Raw genomic sequence first — 26,072 nt, 5'->3', positions numbered from 1 at the left:
TTGCTGAAGCCATGAGATGTAATGTTGACAGACCCTCAACAGAAACTAATTCTGGGCTCCTTATCTGGAAATTACAGATGCTGGTAAAGGTTTTGAAAGTGAAAGTTGCTCAGTTGTGTCCAACTCTTTGTGACCCCGTGGACTATATAGTCCATGGAATTCTCCAGGCCAGAATACTGGAGTGGGTAGCCATTCCCTTCTCCAGGGGATCTTCCCAACCCAAGGATCGAACCCAGGTCTCCTGCATTGCAGGCAGATTCTTTACCAGCTGAGCCACCAGGGAAGCCCAAGAATACTGGAGTGGGTAGCCTGTCCCTTTGCCAGGGGATCTTCCCGATCTAGGAATTGAACCAGGGTCTCCTGCATTGCAGGTGGATTCTCTACCAACTGAGCTATCAGGAAAGGAACCATAAAAACTATTGTGAAACAGAAACTAGGTCAGAAGGGTAAAATTCTGGGCTTTTTTAATTTTTTTACCAGAAGGAATTCCAGAGACTATCTGTCTATTTCCTCAGGCCATCTGGCAGGGCTGCTAACAGATCAGATTTTTGCATGGCTCAACCTTTTGCATAAACTCTATTTAAATGTCACGTTTTCAGAGAAAACCCTCTTGATTATCTCAACTATAATAGCCTGCCTACAATCCAGGACATTTAATCCTTTATTCTGGTTTTTAAAATCACAGCAATTATCACTATCCAATACTGTCTAAAATGATTAGTTAATTGTTAAAACTTGCTTTTTTTCTATCTTCTCCCACCAGAAAGCAGAGACCTGGTTCAATCAACTCCATAAACCCAGAACAATACCCCTAAAATAGAAACTTAAAAATATTTGTTGAATGACTGAACAGTGAATGAATCAATGAAGAAAATAACAGGAGCTGTAATTATTTCCATTTCAGACAGATCAAATTCCATGTCAGGTTTAGAGCAGGTTTTAAGTGGTTCACTTTCTCTCAGGAACTAGCTGTAATGTTTCTGTATCACTGATCTTAACTTAGTGCCTACCATGTACAAGGCTCTCAGTAAATCTTTGCTGGATAAAAGAACATGTATCATATACTCCTTAATGATGAGCTGCTGTAAGTATCAAGAAAAGTAATCAGGGAGCAACATATAATCTTAATAATCAAAAAAATACTGGAAAATGCAAATAGATTTTATATGATATGAAAATTGAAAGAGATGAAAAATTTGTAGATTAAAAATAACATTTTAAAAATAAGAACTGGAAAATCATGAAGGCAGGAGACTTTTAAGGAAGAAGGAGAAATTCAAGTTGTCATGGTTGTCCGTGTTCCTCTCAGCTCCTTTGTTAAGTAACCCAGGGAAGTTATAAAATCTGCTTCCAGGAGAGCTTTAAAAATAAGAGCACTTTCTCCTTGACTGGATGCCTGTGAATTTGCCCCCAGAATGAAGGAAAACCAAGTGGCCTTTCCAAACATCTTCCATCCTCATGATAATTCTTAATTTGGACACTGACAAACTACTCACTTGTCATTCAGCTGACATTTACAAAGAACCTTCTATGTGCCAGAGAAAAGCCAGAATCTTTTGGTTGCAAGTGACAGAAACTCAGTTCATACAATTAAAAAAAAAGAAAGGAAATGTGCTTGAAGGATCCTGACTTTTCTCCCAGAGCAACTAGGCCACAAAAAAGGCAGGGATACAGCAGACCCCAGCAACTGCTGGAGCCAGGGACCTAACATGGTGGGGATTCTGTCTCTACCTTTTCCCTTCTTTCTGGAGTTATCTTTTTTCCTTCCCCTGCTGCAGACTGCCTATTTCCACATGGTGGAAAGCCTGAAGACTGACAAGAAGTATCTTCTAAGATTTATGCCGCATAGCCTTTGGCCGGAGAAGGCAATGGCACCCCACTCCAATATTCTTGCCTGGAGAATCCCAGGGATGGGGAAGCCTGGTGGGCTGCCATCTGTGGGGTTGCACAGAGTCGGACACGACTGAAGCGACTTAGCAGCAGCAGCAGCAGCCTTTGGCCACTGTAGTTCCAAGCTGAAAACTCGAAAAGAAGGCACCTAGCCCAACTTGGAAAGGCACCCTATCAAATCAAGCAATCAATTATGACCATTGCAATGGGATGCAATAAGTCCAAAAAGATAAAATGGTAGGGAGAGACAGTTTTCAAAGAAAGTGGGTGCGGCTGAGCAGGCAATACTCATTATGGCCTGGCACTGTGTTGGAAACTGGTCAAAGATGATTAAGCCCTCATACCTGTAAAACCAATGTGTCATCAGCTACCGAACTGCACAAAAATGCTGGCAGTAATATCCCCGGGAAGTCTGAATGAGGTGCTGTGTATGGGAGCAGCTGAGTTTGGCATCTCTCTGAGAAGAATGCCTCCACTTTTTTTCATAAGTCCTTTCCCCAGTTCAGAAGGTTGACTGTCCCTTGGAGCTAGTGATGACTGTGGAGGCAGAGGTGATCGTTAAGGAACTGGTTTGTCAACTCTTCAGAATCTGAGAAGAGAGGTCACTATGACCCTCTTGGAGATGAGCCTGATCAAGTACAGTAGATGTAGATAAAGGGAGAAAACAGGAGAAGAAGAATGTTGTTAATGGAGTTAATATAAAATTAACTCCAAACCTCGCTTGCTCGTAGCTCCATGTCTTCTTCCATTGAGCAAGGAGAAAGCTAGGGTTTCCTGGAAAACACGGAGAGGGCAAAGCCTTCTGATACGTGAATCTCTGATCACAGACTGCTGTCCTTTCTACTCTGTGGTTGTGTCTGCTCCGCACTGCCCCGCCCCCACCCCCAGCAATGCCTGGTAAGAAAGAGGGTATGAGACTGAATGAGCTATTTATGTCCTAGTTTTGTTTCCATGACAACTGAGCTTCGAGCATTGCATTTAGGCCTTTAGAATTCACACCTTTCTGAGGAGGACTCTGTAGGTTTGGGGAAGGGATGGAGTTGGCTTCTGGTTACATAGTTGGGCTTTTCAGAGATTCTCCAAAGAGCTGACTTTCTTCTAGAGATATTTCTGCTTTCAGTGCTTGTGTATGTGTGTGTAAGTCGCTCAGTTGTGTCCGACTCTGCAACCCCACAGACTGTAGCCCACCAGGCTCCTCTGTCCACGGAATTCTCCAGGCAAGCATACTGGAGTGGGTTGCCATTCCCTTGCCCAGGAGATCTTCCCTACCCAGGGATCAAACCTGAGTCTTCCACGTTGCAGGCAGATTCTTTACCGTCTAAGCCACCAGGGAACTTCAATGCTTAGAATAATCATATTCTTTCCCAAATGACTTGAAATAACAATTCTTCACTTTTCCCTTTAGACAATGTCTGCAGCCCAGTAACTCCCAAATAGGCTGGTAAGAACCCAGAGGGGTGGGAAGGGGTGGGGGTTGGGAGGAAGGTTCAAGAGCAAGGGGACATATGTATACCTATGACTGATTCGTGTTTTGATGTATGCCAAAAGCCAACACAACATTGTTAAACAATTATCCTTCAATTAAAAAAAGAAGAAGAAGGAGAAGAAGAAGAACAGCAATGAGTAGAGAATCCCAGTCATTTGTTAGTCATATGGGAAAGTAGGAGGAAGTAATGCATTGGTGGCAACTAGCTCAGCCAGTCAGCCCTCATCAGGAACCATCTCTCCTTTTCCTGAACTAGAGTGAGCATCCAGAACTGGGTCCTTTCCAGGGGAAGAAGTGTCTTAAGATTTCCTGCAAGTGAAGAGACGCATGTGGCAAGAGTCCCAGGGGAACCTGAAACTATCACAACTTTGTTTGCTAACTGGCTATACCCCGATACAAAATAAAAAGTTAAAAAAAAAAAAAAGTCACGAAGGAGATGGAAGTGTTCAGGCAGATAAAGATGATAAATGTCCATACTGTAAGAATTTCAGTGATCGACTCTGAGTTCTTCCTTTCGGCTTGAAGCAAGAAACCATGACTTAAACATTTCCCTATATCTAGGCAGCATGGTGCCTGGCACAGAGCAGGTGCTCAGTAAGTTTTGATTGATTGACTACTTAAAAGTAATGTTTGATATTTGCAAGCGTATCTCAGGAGCTGTGCACAGTCTGGGGCTTCCTGAGAGCATCAAACTTGCTCTCTACAAATGAAAAACATTCTTTAAAAAATTTTAAATTATCCTTCATTTAACTCTGATTGATTTTTCTTAATTATGCTCCACGTTAACTAGGAATTTGATTCCCCAAAACTGGTTCCCAATGAAATAGAGGATATTAGTTTTGTCTCTCATAGCCCTCTAAAGGAGGAGCAACTCATTCTGATATACAGAAACGGAGCTGAGGATGGGAAGTCCTGTGGATTCCCAGCAAAACTCAGGATCAAAATACAGTGACAGGACTTGCAGAGGTATCTTCACTGAGGGACGATGAAACCACCACAGAAAGGGAGAAACAGAATCCAGTCAGCGGGGAATTCTCTTTGCTTTCCTTTCAATTTGTAAACCCCTTCAGTTCAGTTAAGTCGCTCAGTCGTGTCCGATTCTTTGCAACACCATGAACTGCAACACCATGAACTGCAGCACGCCAGACCTCCCTGTCCATCACCAGTTCCCAGAGTCCACCCAAACTCATGTCCATTGAGTCGGTGATGCCATCCAACTATCTCATCCTCTGTCGTCCCCTTCTCCTCCTGCCCTCAGTCTTTCCCAGCATCAGGGTCTTTTCCAGTGAGTCAGCTCTTCGCATCAGGTGGCTAAAGTAGACCTTATATAATTGAAATCTGGAGTTTCTATCTCTTATTTGTGCATGAGAATTACTGAAGTAAATTAGCTTAAAACTGAAAAACAACAAGGAAAAGATAAGCAATGAGAATTGACATTTGTAAATGAAGAAGGACAACCTCAGACATGCTTATATATTAGTGGTCGAAAGCAAGGGTGCGGCCGGCAGCCTGTCTAGGGTTTGTGTCCTGACACTGCACCTTCCTGCTGCCATATGACTTTGGGCAAGAGTGTTGTGAGACTGAAATGCATTATGTGAAGAAAAGTGCTCAAAAATGCCTGGCACATAACAAGTGCTCAATAAATATCAGTAAATCTTACTATTAGAATGTTTTTAAAAGTTTTCTGGGACTTCCCTGGCAGTCTAATGGTTAAGATTCTGTGTTTCCTTCCAATACAGGGGGCATGGGTTCCATCCCTGGTCAGGGAAGTAAGATCCCAAGTGCTGCACGACATACCCCCAAAAAAAAAAAAATTGCTTTCTAAGCCACAATTTTAATCAGGCCATTTTCCTGCTTAAAATACTACTTAAAATGATATTTTGGTAGCTGGTTGTTTTCCCCCTGGATAAACTGCAAGTTCTTTAGCATGGCCTGAGGTTTATTCCAGGGCTTCCACCCACTTACTCATTCCCGGCCTCTCTTCACTGATCAAATCCTAAGCTCTAGCTTTACTTCGAACCCTTGAAGTGCCTTGTGTTCTTTATACATGTTCTTTTTCTTCTGCTTGAAACATCCCTTCCCTACCACTTTTCTGGCTTATATCTATGTGTCCTTAAACTAGCCCAGGTGTCTCCTCTTCCAGGAAGCTCCCCCTAACACAGCTAGCTTGATTTGGGGACCCCCCCACCATACACAAGCTTTTCTAGCCCTTTGTTCTACTGAGTGCATCCCCTAACATACTCTGCTCACATCTTTCCTTTTCTTTCTCTCTCACGTGCTCCTTTGTGAAAAGAAATGGCATCTTGTTGTCCAGTGTATTCTCAGCATGTATCACCGAGCAGGTGTTCCAAAAAATGCTTACTATCTTAAGAACAGAGGAGGGTTACAAATGAAATATTCCAGAACAATCAGCAAAAGTAAAGAACGGAAGCCCGCAAGAAAGAGAAATAATTAGTGAAAATCTGTAATTCCTTCGCCTCTCAACTCACTTGTACACCCTCATCTGTGCAGGCCTGGGATTTGCTCCTTTATTAACTTCTGTTCTCAAGTTCCTCTGAAGAGAATACCAGGAGTGACGTTCTCTGCTAACCCAGGTCTTTGAGGGTTACCTGATCCTGCTTTATTTCCTGTGAGTCACCACAACACCACGTCTTAATCCTCAATGGAAAATCCAAGCAGTTAGGGTGTCAAGTCGTTCTAAGCGGATTATAGTTCTTAGAGGTAAGGAATCCAGGCTTTGCATCATCTAGACAATGCAGAGCCTGTCTTGTGGACTAGCCAGCACTGGATAAATAGTAACTGATTGCTTGTCCCTTTTCTAAGAATCCTAGAAGGCCACAGTTAATCCTTTAAATGTTCCTGTGGGTGGAAACACCATTCTGTTGCATATTGATTAGAAACACGATAGCTCAAGGTCATCCAGCAGATGAGTGGCAGAACTAGGAAGTACCAGGGCCATATAAGTTTGAGGTCATGAGTTTGAGCAAACTCTCTCAGTCATGTCCAATTCTTTGTGACCCCATGGGCTGTAGCCCACCAGGCTCCTCTGTGCATGGGGATTCTCCAGGCAGTAATACTGGTGTGCATAGCCTATACCTTCTCCAGGGTATCTTCCCAACCCAGGAATTGAACCAGGGTCTCCTGCACTGCAGGCAGATTCTTTACCAGCTGAGCTATCAGGGAGATAGTGAAGGACAGGGAAGCCTGGTGTGCTGCAGTCCATGGGGTCGCAAAGAGTCAAACACGACTTAGTGACGGGACAACAACAAAGGCTCATATAATGCAAATCAATCTCTTTTTCCCTTTGGCATTTTAAATTCTGGACACAGAGCTATGGAATAAAAACCAGAGCAGAGGGGCAAGCTAATGAGAAAATTATATGTTTGAACAAGACTTAAAAATAAATGGTAAATAGAATTTATGGAATCCTATGAACCTATTCCCAGCAATCTGGAAAGCATTAGCAAAAGCAAATACCCAAGTTATCCAAGTGAATTACCCTACTATCTTCGGTTTTTTTGGCATGAAAAAAGCCCCAAGGATCCAGGGTAAGGGTTAGGAGAAAGAAAGAGGAAGAAAAAGGTTTCTAAAGAATCAGGGGCTTGATTTTTCTGCCATTTAGTAGACATTTGATTTTTAGATGAATTGGTTACAAGCTTCTGAAATCTCTTTCTTAGGATGTTTGATCCTGGAAAGTAGAATAGACTTCACAATATTTCAGTCTCAAGTGTGAATAGACCCAAGGCTTTTCACCGGTCTCTACAATAGACAGACAAATGATCAAGAAGCTTGTCAAAGTTAATGAAGTCTTTTCTGGTCCAGAGATTGTATATTACCTATCATTATAACTCTTATTCTACTATGAAAAGTGAAAGCGGAAGTCACTAAGTCATGTCCAACTCTTTGCAACCCCATAAACTGTAGCCCGCCAGGTTCCTCTGTCCATGGAATTCTCCAGGCCAGATTACTGAAGTGCGTAGCCGTTCCCTTCTCCTGGAGATCTTCCCAACCCAGGGATCAAATCCAGGTCTCCCATGTTGTAGGCAGATTCTTTACCATCTGAGCCACCAGGGAAGATCAATTAGCTGAAGCTCAGCAAATTTTGCTGGAAAAAAAACAAAGTTGTGAATGCATAGCATGTTTGGTTAAGGAATTGTGTCTCTTATATTTAGTTCTCAAAGGAAAAAAACCTGATTTGTAGCATTTGCCACTTTCTGTGGTGTAAATACTCTCAGGCCACTGGCAAGTTGCCAATGGTGTAACAGTCAGTCAGTCAGTTCAGTCGCTCAGTTGTGTCCGACTCTTTGCGACCCCATGGACTGCAACATGCCAGGCCTCCCTGTCCATCACCAATTCCTGGAGTTTACTCAAACTCATGTACATTGAGTCGGTGATGCCATCCAACCATCTCGTCCTCTGTTATCCCCTTCCCCTCCCAACCAGCTTGCAAAGTTTCCAGAAATTTATCAGCTGGCTCTTGTGACTGGCAGGAGTCAAGTCCAGCAGACCTGTGCAGGACACAAAACAGAGCGAGACCGAATGTTTTCATATATTTAGCCCTCAGAGGGAAAGGGGATTCTAGATAAAGCTGGAGGTGGCTTGGAAACAGAAATTCTGCAGTATGCTGAGGTCTCCCACGTAGAAAAGCACATCAGTAGTGTCCTGGGGGAACTGCCAAGGACCAGAATACTTCTCCGTCTCTAGCCTACTATGCAAAATTGAAGAAGTGCTTATTAAACTCTCCTCTGCATTCTGCATGCCTCTTCCTCTAAACAAAAAAGAAAAAACTGCTCAGAATTCACAACCCTCTTTTATAGGGCTGAAGTTTGTATGAACAATTAAAAAACAGTAATCCAGGTCTAAGTGTGTTCAATCACAGTTACCAATGTAAGCTGCCTTTGTAATGTGGAGATTCAACCAAAGAGGGTTATTTCTTTATATGTGTGTGTGGGGGGGGCATGGGCGGGGAGGCGCGCTTCCCATGTGGCACAATTGGTTCGAACCCACCTGCCAATGCAGGAGACGTAAGATTGGTGAATTCGATCCCTGGGTCAGGAAGATCCCCTGGAGGTCAACATGGCAACTCACTCCAGTATTTTTGCCTGGAGAATTCTGTGAACTGAAGAGCCTGGTGGGCTTCAGTCCATGGAGTCGCAGAGAGTCAGACAACTGAAACAATTTAGCATGCATGTACCTACGCATATATATGTATATATTTATTTGGCTGCATGAGGTCTTAGTTGCAACATGTGGGATCTAGTTCCTCAACCAGGGATCAAACCTGGACCCTCTGCATTGGGAGCATGGAGTCTTAGCCACTGGAACACCAGGGAAGTCCCCAAAGAGGGCTATTTCTAATTACCTGAATACTTTTATCAAAACCAAGACTACTTTTTGTGTGTGATTGACAGTAAGCATTCTTCATCAAGATGAATAGATTATTATTTCCATTCTCCCACCATTTCCATCATTCATAGGGTTTTTGTTCAGAGTTTCTCCGTTTGTCATGCTGCTGTATTAATAGGGTTTCCTGCTCCTGAGTGCTTAGGGAGAGTGCTTGTTGACAGGTATTTCTTAGGGACACGTGTATGTAGCCAGCATGACTTCTTTCAGCCAGTTCATCCTGTCCACTGGATGCTCTGGACAGGTCAAGAGAGGCTCTGGTTATGGATCACAGGAACATACCTGGGACTAGGTCCCACCTGAAGCACACGTCCCTCCTCCCCAAGTCCTGCCCTGTCAGAGAGGTGCGGGCTTTGAGTGGAGGGGGGAAGGTGAGAGCCAGGCCAGCAGGGCTCTTTCATTGCACACACCAACCCTACCACACAAATAGACATCATGTAAAAGACAGGCTTCAGCCTGTTCTGTTCACAGAGTTAGTTCGACATCACTCACTGCAGTCTATTGGATTGGCCAAAATTTTTGTTTGGGTTTTACTGTGAGATGCTATGGAAAATGCTGAATGAAATTTTTGAAATCCAATACTTTTTACTAGTCCCTTCGTCCTGTGCCTGGTCTTCCTCGCATTCCCGGTGCTATTCTTTTCTTCTTACTTTCCCAAGATCATTCTTTGGAATTACCCTGCATGTTTGGGTCAGTTCCACTCATTTTGGTGTAAGAAATAACACAGAATCTGAGGTCAAGTGGTCTGGGTTTGTGCCTTGGCCCCTTCGCTTGCTGGCGGTATGACCTTGGAAAAGTGGCTTGGCCTCTTTAAGCTTCAGCTTCCTCCTCTGCAAAACCAGGTTACTACACATCCCTATTTTATGAGTGTTGTGAGGCAAAAATCAGGTCACATGTGCCAAATTCCCGGCAGATATCTCGGTGGTAGACGCTTGAATATGTTAGCTCTTGTTAGCATTACTTTTGTCCTTGTTATGGTCGTCGTCATCAGCAGAAGTGAAGTTTCCATAAGACAGCACTGGAAAAAGCCTTGGAAAAGTCCACACTCCAGCCCCCACTCACCCTTATCTCCAGAGGGTCCCACGGCCAAGGTCCCTGAGCGAAGTCTTGATAAATGCTTAATGTAAAGAGATGCTTCTGAAACCAATGCCAAACCTGTCTTCAAGCATAGAACCCTGTAATAATCTGTCCCTTGACATGTCCTGCTAATTTGTCTTGGATAGGAAAATCTTTAATGACTTTTTGATTTTGTTTGCCACATGCTTTGTTACTGCTGACACAAAAGCAGGTCTAGAAAACATATGTCTTTTTAAAAGTTTACATTTGGTAAATGCTGATTTCTTGGCCTCTAAAAATGACAAATGACCATTGTAGCAATGTTGGGAATGAAGTGGTTTTATTTTTTATTTCCCCTCTAAGAAGCTGAACCAGCGATGCTCCAGAGGGCCTCTTGTACCTCTTGTAATTAACAATCAGTCTGGAGTCCTGCTGGAAAGCCCTACCTTTTTTCACTTCCCTCCATTTATTCTGGGGAAACAGCCAAGCTCCTGAAATAGGGCAGATGCTGCCTGGACTTGACAGGTCTGGATGCCCTTGAAACTGTGGCTGGACTCATCTGTCAGGATCAGGGTTTGGAGCTTACCTTCCAGGTCCAAAGTGTCTCTGAATTTTTCAAGATGCATAAAAAGAGATTCCATGTATGTAGTCATGTGCTACCTTCTATAGCATTCAAACTGTGCCTTCTAGATATGCTGACAGCAGACATTATAGGCATCTGAGGTATCTGGAGAAGACAGGAGATGGCCAAGAATAAAGGCCAAGAGGACCACTTAGGGTTTTCCAATGGGCAGGAAAGGTTACTTCCAGGGTTGGCAGTGTTAGGACTCCCAGCATTTCTTGATAGCACCATGACCATTGCATTTTACTCTATCTGAAGCCAATCTCTGCCCTCCTTCCCAAACCTCTTCCTCTAATTCTTGGCCTCCTCTCCACCACCCTGCAATCCTGTTCAAATCTTCAATTTCAAAATGGTAGGCAGAGGGGGCCTACATTTAACAAAAAGGTTCTTGTGAGCTTTGCAAAGTAATCTACATTCCACAAAACGTGGTCCACTGGAGAAGGGAATGGCAAACCAATTCAATACTCTTGCCTTGAGAACCCCATGAACAGTATGAAAAGGCAAAAAGATAGTACACTAAAAGATGAACTCCCCAGGTCAGTACCTACTGACCCAATATGTTACTGGAGAACAGTGGAGAAATAACTCCAGAAAGAGTGAAGAGATGGAGCCAAAACAAAAACTAACACCCAGTTGTGGATGTGACTGGGGATGGAAGTAAAGTCCGATACTATAAAGAAAAATATTGCATAGGCACCTGGAATGTTAGGTCCATGAATCAAGGTAAATTGGAAGTGGTCAGACAGGAGATGGCAAGAGTGAACATCAACATTTCAGGAATCAGCAAACTAAAATGGACTGGAATGGGTGAATTTAACTCAGATGACCATTATATCTACTACTGTGGACAAGAATCCCTTAGAAGAAATGGAGTAGTCATCATAGTCAACAAAAGAGTCTGAAATGCAGTACTTGGATGCAATCTCAAAAATGACAGAATGATCTCTGTTCCTTTCCAAGGCAAACCATTCAATGTCACAGTAATCCAAGTCTGTGCCCCAACCAGTAATGCTGAAGAAGCTGAAGTTGAATGGTTCTATGAAGACATACAAGACCTTCTAGAACTAACACCCAAAAAAGATGTCCTTTTCATTATAGGGGACTGGAATGCAAAAGTAGAGAGTCAAGAAACACCTGGAGTAACAGGCAAATTTGGCCTTGGAGTACAAAAAGAAGCCAGGCAAAGGCTAAGAGAGTTTCACCAAGAGAATGCACTGGTCATAGCAAACACCCTCTTCCAACAACACAAGAGAAGACTCTACACATGGACATCACCAGATGGTCAATACCGAAATCAGCTTGATTATATTCTTTGCAGCCAAAGATGGAGAAACTCTATACAGTCAGCAAAAACAAGACCAGGAGCTGACTGCAGCTCAGATCATGAACTCCTAAATGCAAAATTCAGTCTTAAAGAAAGTAGGGAAAACCACTAGATCATTATATAATCTAAATCAAATCCTTTACGATTATACAGTGGAAGTGGGAAATAGATTCAAGGGATTAGATCTCATAGACAGAGTGCCTGAAGAACTATGGATGGAGATTTGTGACATTGTACAGGAGGCAGGGATCAAGACCATCTCCAAGAAAAAGAAATGCAAAAAGGCAAAATGGTGGTCTGAGGAGGCCTTACAAATAGCTGAGAAAAGAAGAGAAGAGAAAGGCAAAAGAGAAAAGGAAAGATATACCCATTTGAATGCAGAGTTCCAAAGAATAGCAAAGAGAAAGAAGAAAGCCTTCCTCAGTGATCAATGCAGAGAAATAGAGGAAGACAATAGAATGGGAAAGACTAGAGATGTCTTCAAGAAAATTAGAGATACCAAGGGAACATTTCATGCAAAGATGGGCTCAATAAAGGACAGAGAAAAAGTATGGAGCTAACAGAAGCAGAAGATATTAGGAAGAGGTGGCAAGAATACACAGAAGAACTGTACAAAAAAGATCTTCATTACCCGGATAACCACAATGGTGTGATCACTTACCTAGAGTCAGACTTCCTGGAAAGCAAAGTCAAGAGGGCCTTAGGAAGCACCACTATGAACAAAGCTAGTGGAGGTGTTGGAATTCCAGTTGAGTTATTTCAGATCCTAAAAGATTATGCTGTAAAAGTGCTGCACTCAATATGGCAGCAAATCTGGAAAACTCAGCATCACCACAAGACTAGAAAAGATCAGTTTTCATTCCAATCCAAAAGAAAGGCAATACCAAAGAATGTCCAAACTACTGCACAATTGTACTCATCTCACATGCTAGCAAAATAATGCTGAAAATTCTCCAAGCCAGGCTTCAACAGTACGTGAACTGTGATCTTCCAGATGTTCAAGCTGGATTTAGAAAAGGCAGAGAATCAGAGATCAAATTGCCAACATCCGATGGATCATCAAAAAAGCAAGAGAGTTCCAGAAAAACATCTATTTTTGCTTTATTGACTACGCCAAAGCCTTTGACTGTGTGGATCACAACAAACTGTGGAAAATTCTTCAAGAGATGGGAATACCAGACCTCCTGAGGAATCTGTATGCAGGTCAAGAAGCAACAGAACTGGGCATGGAACAATGGACTGGTTCCAAATTGGGAAAGGAGTACATCAAGGCTGTATATTCTTACCCTGTTTATTTAACTTATATGCAGACTACATCATATGAAATGCCAGGCTGGAAGAAGCACAAACTGTAATCAAGAATGCTGGGAGAAATATCAATAACCTCAGATACGCAGATGACACCACCCTTATGGCAGAAAGTGAAGAGGAACTAAAGAGCCTCTTGATGGAAGTGAAAGAGGAGAGTGAAAAAGCTGGCTTAAAACTCAACATTCAGAAAACAAAGATCATGGCTTCTGGTCCCATCACTTCATGGCAAATAGATCGGGAAACAACGGAAACAGTGAGAGACTTTATTTTGGGGGCTCCAAAATCACTGCAGATGGTGACGGCAGCCGTGAAATTAAAAGACGCTTGCTCCTTGGAAGAAAAGCTATGACAAACCTAGACAGCATATTAAAAAGCAGAGGCATTACTTTCCCAACAAAGGTCTGTCTAGTCAAAGATATGGTTTTTCCAGTAGTCATGTATGGATGTGAGATTTGGACTATAAAGAAAGCTGAGCGCTGAAGAATTGATGCTTTTCAACTGTGGTGTTGGAGAAGACTCTTAACAGTCCCTTGGACTGCAAAGAGATGAAACAGATATCCTAAAGGAAATCAGTCCTGAATATTCATTGGAAGGACTGATGCTGAAGCTGAAACTCCAATCCTTTGGCCACCTGATATGAAGAACCGAGTCATTGGGAAAGACTCTGATGCTGGGAAAGATTGAAGGTGGGAGGAGAAGGTGACAACAGAGGTGAGATGGTTGGATGGTATCACCAACTCGATGCACATGAGTTTGAGTAACCTCCAGGAGTTGGTGATGGACAGGGAAGCCTGGTGTGCTGCAGTCCATGGGGTCACAAAGAGTCAGACACGACTGAGCAATTGTACTGAACTACATTCTACTGGGACTTCCCAGGTGGTGCTAGTGGTAAGGAACCCACTAGCACCCACTAAAGAACCCACTGGAGACGTAAGAGACTTGGGTTCGATCCCTGGGTCGGGAAGATCCCCTGGAGGTTGGAATGGCATCCCACTCCAGTATTCTTGCCTGGAGAATACCATGGGCAGAGGAACCTGGTGGGCTACAGCCCATAGAGTTGCTAAAATTTGGACACAACCAAACAACTGAGCACACACTATGTTCCATTTCCCTCAGATAGTTCTTTTGTCACATACTGTGGCCATAGGAGTGCTCACAGCCCATCCAGTACTCCCACTGTCAAGTCAAAAGTCCTCGGTGCTGTCCTTGAGCAATGAATTTGTATTTTACAAAATCCATTTCAATTTTCTGAAGAACCTTAAGAATTATGAGCTGCAAAATCCAAGAGATGGAAGGTCATCAGAGGTCATCTTGCCCAGTGCCAGGAACCACGGCGCATTTATACAGTGTTCCTCACCAAGAGGTCTGGCCTTTGATTAAACACCAGATGATGAAGTTTGCCTCTTCAGAAGAAGAAGGAATATTTGAGAAACAGGAGTGTGGAGGGGACAAACATCTCGTATTTTTGTTTCTTTTAAATTTCATCCTGTTGCATTGATTGCCTATTCAAAAAAAGTTAACTAGATATTTTGAAAATGCCTTCAGCATGAAGAAACCCATTACCCCACAAAGCAGATTATTCCATTTCAGGTGGCTGGAATGGGTAGACAGCTGTTTCTCTTGCTGAGTTGAAATCAGTTTTCGTGTGGCTTCTACTTGTCTCCCCATCCCTCATAGTAAGTGGTAGAGAACTAGCCCACCCCTCTTTAGCATCAAAAAAAGAAAAAGATCAAACCATCATTCCACCTGGTTTTAGTCATTCCTTCTTGAAGGACAGAAAGGTCACCCACGTTGCTACATCAGGTCTCTGATCTAGGAAGACTGGAGGAAAAGCTAATTTTAGTATTTATGGGGGAAAAAAGAAAAAGAAACTGGTCCAGGGATGTGCTGTCTTGTTGAATCTGGCCTCCACTGCTCACTGAAGGGTGAGGATGGGTAGAGCCAAATTTTCCTACAAAATAAAGAGGCAGCTCTGGCCTTAACCTTACAGCCTACGGGGACGGAAGGAGAGGCTCCTCGCAACAATGGACACTTCCTAGCAGCCTCGGAGAAGTTCATGAGCTTCTGTAATAGATTGTAAAGCATTTAGGGGCAGGAGAACACACTGTTCGCTATCACAGGAGACTTGCACAGACTTTCATCCAGAAGTTTATAAAGTTAATAAAATCAAGGGTCTGATTTTAAGGGCATGTTCTTGGACTGGAAAGACAGTGGATAGGCTTAGAGTTTTGTATCCAATGCCTTTCTTAATTTTTATTATCATGTCAACAAGTTTTGCCTCTCATCCTCCTCCACCCTGAGTCCCTAGATCTGTGCTAAAATACAAAGGAAGCACCAGGATACTTACCCTGACCTCCAAGAGCATATATTCATCCAAGAAGGCTATATATAGTGATGTAAGAATAGAAGACCAATTAGACCTGACCAGGGAACAGTCACCAGGGGCAGTGCTCAGCCCATGGTGTCCCTCTATAGCAGGTGCCCCCACGCCACACACACAGACCATGTCCCTTCCTAGAACTGAATAGTGTCCTCATTTCCCCTCTCCTACAGAAAAACAACCCTACTGACCTATTAGGAAATAGCCTTAGAGGTGTCTGTCCAATTGCCGAAGAGGTACCCCCCCAAAAACCTTTCCAGATACCTTTCCAACTTGGTTTCCCTTATGGCCACGGGTATGCACTGGGGACCAACTGACTGGAGGAGAAGAGAAAGACTGTAATTATGAGGTTTGAGAAGCAGTCACAGAGAGATTTGGCTGCCGGAGGGATATCTTTAAGGTTCAGATTCAGGCCAGAATAGCATGCCCCCCTACAGGATGGCACGTTGACAATGCCTTGTTCAGCCTGTTTGTGGCACTCCTGGTCCCCATCAGCATGGTAAAGCCTCTCCGGAGAGCTGGTCTTCCGGGCCCCTGCTTACCTTATCAGAGTTGTAACCACAGGAGGAACAAGATATCTAGAACATGGGCAAACGGACAGCGAGTCCTTCTGTTTAAGCCTGTGTTGTTTTGTCTCAGCTCAGGCACACCTCTCATTCATATATCTCCTCTGGACCAGTTCACACGCTGGCAGGCACCTCTTGTTTGCCCAACTCAATCAATTTACCCCCGATTTAAGCTGCAGCACGTCAAACATGTTCTCACCCCAGTGTTTACTACTAACCAAGCCAAATGACTCAGTGTGTGTTTCCTGCCTTTATGTTCTCTTTGAGTTTAGGAAACAGGCCTTCCACCGGTGGAAGGCCCAGGACACTGAGTGTGGCTAGGAGAGGGTGGGCATGCATGAAACTCACTCTGTAAATATTCAGTGATTACCTCCTAACAGCCTGGTGTTCTGCTTGGCTCTGGGAGACCAAGGATGAATGACATGCTTGTGCCTTCATGTGGAGGGGGGAGGCAGAAAAGTCAGCGAGCCATGGTGCAAAATCAAGCTAAGAACAGGAGCTGAGAAGGCACTGAGGGTGGGGACCTAATCCAGCCTTGGTGAGGGATGAGGCTGGGAAAGGGAGTCAAGGAACCGTCAAGGGGAGGTGACATCCCACCAGTTGAATAGGCATTTGCTGATCAAAAGACAGGGCCAGGTGTCAGGTCAGAGAGGAGGTTCAATGGCCAGGGGAGCCACTGGGAGGTGAGAGAGAACTGGGTTAGAACCAAGTGATGAGTCTTTGTATCTCAGAATTTGTTGTTCAGTCACTAAGTCATGTCTGATTCTTTGTGACCCCCAAGGTCCGCAGTACACCAGGCTGATTCACTGTCACTATCACTGTCCCTCACCATCTGCTCAAACTCATGACCACTGAGTTGGTGTTGCCACCCAACCATCTCATCATGTGTTGCCCCCTTCTCCTTCTGCCCTCAATCTTGCCCAGCATCAGGCTCTTTTCCAGCGATTCAGCTCTTCTCATTAGCTTTTCACTCGGGTTAATGATGGTGATTGATACCAATTTATATTTATACTCAGCCTAGGTTTAGTGAAAGCTCTCTGTCCTGATCTGTGAAAAGATGGCTTAAAATGTGTGGAGGTCAGGAAAAGCGAAGGTCCAGTTTCTATGGCCCCTCCTCCAGCTCTGGTAGAAAAACAAAGGCCCACTAGCCAGTGTCTGTCATGCTGGAATGTGCTGGCGCAGCTCAGGGGCTTGGGGCGCTCTTTCTCCTCCCTCTTTCTCTCCTCTTTTGGTCTGGTGAGCTTGCAAACAGTCTGCATTCTCAGAGCTTCCCCCGTCAGGTCTCATACAGGACTCCCTGCTTAACCAGGCATGCATACCACACAGCTTTCTGCAGACATCCTCCAGAGCCCCGACCTCCACCCCAGGCCCCCCTCCCCACCCCACGTGCCCTGGGCCCTCAGAACTATGATAGCTCTCTGGAGACAGCAGGTCTGCAAGAGGGGAGTCACATATCTGTGGGAGGACAGAAGCCCAGGAGATGATGTGGAATATGATTTGTCGATCTTTTCCTTAGGACCCAGAAGGAAGCAAGATGGTTCATCCTCTCAGGAAGAGCCTTAAAAATCTCAAGAGAAGGGAAAGGACCTTCAGATCTTTGTGTCCACAGTAAAAGTAGTTAATATTCTTAGATATTCAAATGCAACTTTAACATGGATTATCTTACTCAATCCAAATGATACTCTTTCAAGGTGCTTGCTATTATCATCTCTCTCTGTGCCTCACTGTCCTCTTTAGGGGTATAATGGCACCCACCTCATAGTCTTCAAAGGATTTAACACAGATAATAATAAATACATTAGAACTGCACCTGGCATATAGTAAGCTCTCATAAAATGTGAGGACTGGGACTTCTTTGGTGGTCCAGTGGCTAAGACTCCGTGCTCTCAATGCAAGGGGTCCAGGTTCAACCCCTGGTCAGAGAACTAGATCCCATATGCTGCGACTAAGGCTCGGTGCAGGCAGGTAAAATAAATAAAAGTATTAAATATTAAAATATGAAAAAAATAAAATGTGAGTATTTATTATTGTGAGGAATCTAGGGCACAGAGGCTAAGTAATTTGGCCACAGATGATTAAATGAGGCCAAGATTCAAACCCAGGCTGTCTGACCCCTGAGCCGACCTCCTAATGGCAGCACTATGTACCCTGTGGCTCAGCTCCAAAGAAGAATGAAGGATGACAAGGGACCAGTGACTTTGGGTTGCTAGAGAGAAGCTGGAAGACCCCTTTGGTTGGGTAAATCAGTGGCCCTCAGACTGCTTCCCAAGCAGCATCCTCAGAATTTCCTAGGGACTTGTTGGAGATGCCCGTTCTCAGGCCCCATCCCAGCTACTAAATCTGAAGCTGTGGGGGGAGCCCAGCACACTCTGCTTTCAGGAGCCCTCCCAGTGGGGACTCTAACTCTTAGTTATCTCATACCTCCCATGTGCCTAGGCTCCTTGGATAGATTCGGCTCTCAACCACTCTGTGATGAACCATCCTTTTCCAGGAGGAGGTCTAGAAAAGGCTTAGCTGCAGGCTGGCCACCCAGGACTCATGGAAGCCTCATCTGCCCTGAGCATTTTGTCAGAGAGCAGATGGCAGTGGCACTTTCTCACCTCCTCTGATATTCCCTCCAGTAGTTAAACAATCCTCTGAAGAAACAGGCCTCTAAAGCATGGAGAAGGAAATGGCAACCCACTCCAGTATTCTTGCCTGGAAAAGTCCATGGACAGAGGAGCCTGGTGGGCTGCAGTCCATGGGGTTACATGACTGAGCACGCGTGCATGAGGGTGGAGGGAAATGGGTTGGTAGCAATAAACTGGTAGAACTAAATAAATAAATAAAAATAAAAACATGCATTAAATTGGCCTCATGGCCACAACACATAGAGACCTCAGTTTTCAGGAACACTAGATCACACTGGAGAAAACAGACTTGATACCCAGCTTTTGGTGGTGGTTATTGATTTTCCCCCCAAAATTGACTGAAAGAGTTTAAGGGCCAGAAAAGCTAAAAAGTAACCAAATGAATTCTGCCCCTTGGGAAGTATATCTATCAGGTGTGGAGGTGGGCAAAGGTATAACCAAGGCTACTGTAGCTTTGAAATTTGGGTAGGATTTCATATAGGTGGTTACAGAAGTAACACAATTTCCCCCAAGGATTAGGGCGGGAGAAGGGCTGGCCCATGGGGGCAGGCATAGGGAATGGGCTAAATCATGTTCTTTAACAACTTAATATTCTTGAGTGCCTTCAACCTGGCTCAGTTTGCCGCAGCAACTTTGAGAGGATTTTAATGAGCATTATTGTAGTGACTTTATACTGTCCTTTCTGAGCACATACCCTGTGGCAGGCAATATTCATTTTGCATCTGTTAAGTCTTTTAATTCTCGTTAAGTGTGGAAGTAGGGATCATTTCTTCATCCTCTTCTTACAGATGGATTTAAAATAGTGACGCACAGAGAAGTTAAGCAATTTACCTAGGGACAAGCAGCTACCCAGTGGTGGAGCTCGGGTTAGAACCCAGGTATTATAGCAGGAATGTAGCAGGTCCCACGGTGTGATTGCTCCTCTCCAGGCAAGTTAGTGCCCACACCTGGGGAGGGTGGGGAGGAGAACAGAACAGAAACACAAGGCTCTCAGCTGATTTCAGAGCCAGATTCCCTCCCCAGTAGTGCCTCAGCCAAACTCTGCCACATCAGTCCTCTGGCCTGGAGTTTGACACCCACAGCCATTCATTAGAGTCATGTGACAATGACACATGCAGGCCTTGGCCAGCAAGCATCCTGAGATAGGTAACAAAGTCCAGCCGCCAGCACTGTGCTGCATCTACTCAGAATGAGATAAGAGCTCGGGAGGGCGCGTGACAGAGCTTCCCTGGCCGCAGGGAGTTGTGCCCAGGCCCTGCCTGCCTCTCTACCCAATAGGAGGGGATAGGGCTCCATGCAGGATGTCCTGGCCCGAGGTGGGGCGCCTGTCACTCCGGGGCAGCTATGTCAGGTGAGGAGGCCAGGTTGACGAGTGTAACCACGTGTGCTACCACCTGCCCACCCTTCCTAGCAGACAATTAGAGGTTTCTCACTCTGAGTCTTTCTTCCTTGGTGGACTGGGAAGGAGGACTGCCTTCGGGTTTTCTCCCACAGATGGGAATTCAAAGTCAACAGGCCTCTCCCTGGAAGACTGCAGACCCAGGCCAAGGTTCCCAGGAAATGGCCAGCTCACCCTGTCTGACAAGTGACCGCTCCTGACAAGTGGCCAATTGAGTTTCAAAACAACAGTGCCACTGACTAAAAGAAAATTGCCTCTTTTTTAAAAAAAATAATTGTATTTATTTATTCTTGGCTGTGCTGGGTCTTTGTTGCTGCGCGGGCTTTTCTCTAGTTGTTACAAGTGAGGGCTACTCTTTAACTGTCATACGCAGGCTTCTTATGGCAGCGGCTTCTCCTGTTGTGGAGCATGGGCTCTAGGGCATGGGGGCTTCAGTAGTTGCCTCTCCCGGGCTTTAGAGCCCAGACTTAATAGTTGTGGTGCATGGGCTCATGGTGTTAGTTGCTCCGGGGCATGTGGAATCATCGGTATCAGAGGTCAAACCCATGTCTCCTGCATTGGCAGGCATACTTTTCACCACTGAACCACCAGGGAAGGCCAAAATTCCCTCTTCTTAAGGAACACAAGGTGGTTCATAGGTGGGTCGGAGCTCCACTCTTCAGATGCAGGAATATGGGGGACACTCATACTCATTCCACAGAACAGAATATCTGGGTCACCCCTTCCCAGAGGAGCTGACGCATGTGTACGTTCTGCTTACGCTCGAGGGAATTGGTAGCTGGAGGCAGTGCAGGACCCGTCATACTGGGCATGCTTTCTGAACACAGGAGTGCCTGCCATGGATGCACTCCACCGCTCGGTAATGAGGGCTCAGACTGGTAACTCCTGGCCTCTGCACAGTGTGTGTTTTGTTTCCTTGTTTAAAGGCAATTTTAAGCTTAAATGTATATGGGGGGAAAACATGTTTTTCTATTGGACAGTCTAAAACAACTGGCAAAGCTACAAGGAGCCCTTGTTACCTGGACCAGGATCTGAGGAAATGCTCCTTACCCAGAAGAGGACTCTGGAATAAACTGTTCCTTTCACCAGGCTGGCTCAGGCCCCAGTGATTGCTGAGGGAACAGATGAATAAAGCCTGAGGGCTGGGAGAGCCACTGGGGCCTCCCAAAGTCTGCACGTCTCAACAGGGCCCCATCCTCCTCCCTAAACCACTCTGGATCACTTAGCTTAAAACCCATCAGTCCTTAAACACCTTCTCCCACCTGCTCAGGGAAGATGTCATCCTTGGTGCCCAGTTTCTGCCTTTCATTTTTAAGAGTTTGCTTTTTGCCTGGAGTTAAAGATCGTCCATTCGAGAAACAGGCTGGGCAGGCGTTCCTCCACAGTCCAGCTGTGAGCCCAGGGATTCCTTAGCCTCCATGGGAAGCCTCCCAGGTTAGCCCTGTAACTGCTGGTGGACTCATTCATGGAGCACATCTTTAGAGGGCACCTTCTACATGCCAGGCTTGACCAAAGCCCTGGAGACAGACACATGAACCAGATCTGCTCTCACAAAGCCTGTGCTGTGCTGTGCTTAGTCACTCAGTCGTGTCTGTCTCTTGGCGACTCCATGGACTATAGCCCACCAGGCTCCTCTGTCCACAGAATTCTCTAGGCAATAATACTGGAGTGGGTTGCCATGCCCTCCTCCAGGGGATCTTCCCAACCCAGGGATCGAACCCAGGTCTCCCACATTGCAGGAGAATTCTGTACTGTCTGAGCCACCAGGGAAGTCCAAGAATACTGGAGTGGGTAACCTATCCCTTTGCCAGGGGATCTTCCTGACCCGGGAATCAAACCAGGGTCTCCTGCGTTGCCGGCGGATTCTTCACCAGCTGAGCTACCAAGAAAGCCTGCTCACAGAGCCTACATTCTAGTAAATATTTGTTTTTTCAGTCACTAATTCATGTTCGACTCTTTGTGACCCCACGGACTGCAGCATGCCAGGCTTCTCTGTCCATCACTATCTCCCTGAGTTTGCTCAAACTCTTGTCCATTGAGTCAGTGATGCCATCCAACCATCCCTTCCTCTGTCGCCCCCTTCTCCTCCTGTCCTCAATTTTTCTCAGCATCAGGGTCTTTTCCAATGGGTCAGCTCTTCGCATCAGGTAGCCAAAGTATTGGAGCTTCAGTTTCAGCGTCAGTCCTTCCAATAAATATTAGGGGTTGATTTCCTTTAGGATTGACTTGTTTGATCTCTTTGCTGTCCCAGGGACTCTGAATAATATTACTCTGTTAATATGATATATTAGGAGGTGATGATTGCTATGGGAAAAAAGTGTAACAGGAGTGGGGGACTGATAGAAACCTGAGGACCCAAGGGAACCCAAATCAGGAGTAAATCATTGGATGGGGATGTCTTTTGGCCTGAATATCACTGCTCCCCTCACCCCAGGACCTTCACTTTTACCAAGAGCTCCTTCTAATGCCCACCTCTCTTCTTTTGAGCTTTTTGTTCCTATCCCTTCCTCCACCACCAAATACTAGGCCTCTTCCTCTCTGTTACTAATCCTCCTTATTTTCAAGGTCCAACTCGAGCCCAGCCTTAATGCAGCTCCTCAGAAGTGTACAGATGTGTCCTCTCTCTGAGCTCTGTAAAAACATTAAGCCGAGCAAGTGCTCCTGAATCTTATCTTGTCTCCTGTTGTCCTGTCAGTGTCTTGTCAGTAGCATTCTCAACTCGTGCTAAGCTATTAAAGAAGACTGCTGAGCTCTCAGCATATGGCCTTGAATAGAAGATGCCTTTAGTCAGCATACTAAGTGGCTCCAGTGCACTTTGCTTGGAGAGGACTCCTCACTCCCAGGAAGCTGCAGCTTTTTCTACTCAATCGCTAACCGCTCCCTCAAGCTCTCTCAGTTGACTCCCCATTTCATGAGAATTTGCTCAGTTTTCCCTCTCCTCAAACTGAAAGTGTTAGTTGCTCAGTATGTCCACCTCTTTGCAGTCTCATGGACTGTAGCCCGCCAGGCTCTTCTGTCCATGGAATTTTCCAGGCAAGAATACTGGAGTGGGTAGCCATTCCCTTCTCCATAGGCTCTTCCTGACCCAGGGATTGAACACAGGTCTCCTGCATTGCAGGCAGATTCTTTACCATCTGAGCCACCAGGGAAGCCCAAAGCACACATCTGGCAAAGGCAAGATTTGAACCATGCATGCAGAGAACAATGGATTAGCAGTCCACTGCCTTAACCGTTCGGCCACCTCATCCTCATCTCTCCTCAAAACATAATCTGTATCTTCACCATCTCCTTCTTATCTAAGGAGAATTAGTGCTGATTGTGGCCAAGACTAACTGCTTCATCTACACTTTCCCACCATAGCTGCTCATGACTCTGGCAACCTTGTTCTTTTCATTATCCAAAAATTCTTGTTCATTCTCTTAAAGTACTGACTCCTTCTTCTAAGCATCCCAATGAGTTGAAGTCTTCCCAATTAAAAATAAGAAAAAATCCTTGTACTTCTTCCTCAAATTACTACCAAATCATTTCAGAAGGAAAAGTGAGTTAGAACATGGACTCTTGAACCAAATTGCCCATAGTTTAAATAGCACTTCTACTGTTGCTAACTGTGGGTTTGGGCAATTTACTTAACCACTTGATTCCTCAGTCTCTTCATCTGTAACAATGAGGATAATCATAATAACAACTTTCTCATCATGTGGAGGTGAGAATGAAGCAAATTAATTGTTTGTAAACCACTTAGAAACAATGTCTGACACCTTAAAATAAACAATGGCTAAGCATTAGCTATTATTGTTTCTTTCATTTCTTTGGTCTTATTTCTTCTTAAAGCTACCAACCATCCAATCCCTCTCTTGCCTTGCATCACTAAATTTCTCAAAAGGATGGCTTACGTTGCAGATTCTCCACTAATTGCCTCCAGTTCCTCATGTCTTTCGTTCCTCAAGCCACTATAATACTGAAACCACCTTCTTCAAAGATGCCGATGGCCTTCTTGACCTGTGACTCCACAAAGTCTCCTTGCCTTTCATTTGCCTTCTAGTATCTTAGATCCTCTTCCTCCCGTTGGAGAACCCAATCCAGCGCCTTGTCAGCCATCCTCTCTCCACATACTCCATCCCTTAACACAGACTTCCCAAAGGTTCTCCTTGCCTTCTTATGCTCTTCCCTCTCCCTGGTAATGTCATCCTTACTCCTGTCTTCAGTTATTGCCCACATGCCATTGATTCTCACACCTACGAGGCCTGACATTTTCCCCCTGAGCACTAGCCCAAAAGCCTGACTTTCCAGGCAGATAAGGTATCCTACCAAATATCCAGTTACAACATGTAAATCTTCTCCCTCTCATTTGTTGCTACAAGTCTCTGTTTCTGGCGTTTAGCCTCCAAAGTTTGAAATCTTAGTCTTTGTTGTTCTATACCCGTACATGCCTTTGCATTTTGCAAGTAAGTTTTCACCTCCCTTAGTGCAGTTGTTCCCCATGACGACCTTAAGAGCATTATTTGATGAGTGATTTAGCAAGTCTCAATTTGGATGAGTCTTCTTTCCCCAGACTGACAAAATGAGTATATTTGTCGATTCTTTTAAGAAAGACTGGTATAACTGCTTACAAAGGAAGAAAACAAGGCTCATGAAAGTTAGGTAGCTTGTCAAGGTGTTGGAAGGGTCAAATACAATAGTAAGTGTAATGGAAGCGTCATGGACCATAAAACATGATGAAAATATAAGGTTTTAATAATTACTAATAAAATATTAAATTATTGCTGAAACAACACATTTGGTAAATGTCATAAGAGAAGTACTATGTGTGTATGCTCATTCAGTCATATCCAATCCCATGGACTGTAGCCTACGAGGCTCCTCTGTTATGGGATTTCCCAGGCAAGAATACTGTTGAGAATTACTAGGTGCATAAAACACAGAGGGGAGAGAAAGATTTCAATTTGATGACCTTCTAAATGACTAGAGGCAAAGTCTAGCAGTTGCCAACCTAGCTGGGCCTGGATGATGCATTCAGAGACTTTATCCTCACCTCCCCAATATTCCAGGTGCTACACTGTCACTAAGGATGGCCCACCATTATTTGACTAAGTGACTGAGACACAGTCCTCTGGAATGTACCAGAGGAAGCCACCAAAAGCTTGTATCTCATTATTTCTTGTATTTTTTTAAGTTATTTAAGAAAAATTAATCTTGTTTATTTTTATTGGAATAGGTTGACTTATAAAATTGTGTTTGTTGGTGGTGTAAAGACTCTTTTCCACTTGTACCCATATTACTGCTTTTCAGCTGTGCTTGTTTTTCACATGTAAGTTATTATAGAGTGTTTAGTATACCATTCTTGCTAAAGTAGGTCCATGTTGATTATGTATTTGCAATATTCCTTTCCCCAGACTGGAAAAATGAACATATTGCCAATGCTTTTAAAGGACTGTTGTGAGAGTTACTGAGATTATGCTTCTACAGGGCTTGAATTCCTACTAAGAAGAATGCTGAACAAATACTGAACATGTGTGCATATATCCTGTTGCTTCAGTCATGTCCAACTCTGTGCAACCCCATGGACTGTAGCCCACCAGGCTCCTCTGTCCATGAGATTCTCCAGGCAAGAATACTGGAGTGGGTTGCCATGCCCTCCTCCAGGGGGAAGAGCATAGTCATTATTTAATCCAGTTGCCATTTATTTTAATAGTTACCCATGAATAGTGATATCTTGAGAACTAGGCCTAAAACTTGGAACAACTGTGAGCTGTCCAGTCACAGAAGTCAATGGGTACACTTTTACCTAGAAATGGAGTCACAGAATGAGATATAGTCAGTTCTCTCCGACAGCTGAAAATAAGTTATGTCACATTTAGGTTCAGATCACTAAGAGGTCCTGTTGCTGGTGGGCTGGGGAGATGCCACCTTCTCTGCCTGAGTGGTCATCAGATGATGTCCAAGGAGTGCCCCAGCCTGGGCCCCTTTGTCTCAAGAAAGGGGACAAAAAACTAGAAAGAATAGAG

General features: G+C 44.5%; 1 protein-coding gene across 5 annotated transcripts in view; it reads left to right on the top strand.

Annotated features, from left to right (window-relative positions):
• The window catches only part of C5H1orf105 (chromosome 5 C1orf105 homolog), a 73,705-nt gene that overhangs the window by 44,457 nt on the left and 3,176 nt on the right, over positions 1-26,072 (top strand). For 2 of the 5 annotated variants that reach the window (XR_014053430.1, XM_081489490.1), the window contains 2 exons: positions 3,296-3,331; positions 3,633-3,772. The exons of the other annotated variants lie outside the window; for them this stretch is intronic. Coding sequence is in view for 1 of the 2 variants with exons in the window: in XM_081489490.1 (XP_081345616.1) it covers positions 3,296-3,327 (32 nt within the window). In the remaining variant the exon portion in view is untranslated. Of the gene's footprint in view, positions 1-3,295; positions 3,332-3,632; positions 3,773-26,072 lie in introns of those variants that run through there. 5 annotated transcript variants of the gene reach the window in all.

This window comes from Giraffa tippelskirchi, chromosome 5, assembly GCF_054371585.1.
Source record: "Giraffa tippelskirchi isolate mGirTip1 chromosome 5, T2T-mGirTip1v1.2.pri, whole genome shotgun sequence".
Classification (NCBI taxonomy): domain Eukaryota; kingdom Metazoa; phylum Chordata; class Mammalia; order Artiodactyla; family Giraffidae; genus Giraffa; species Giraffa tippelskirchi.
Note: the sequence above shows the minus strand (reverse complement) of the source record. Positions and strands in the feature narration are given on the sequence as shown.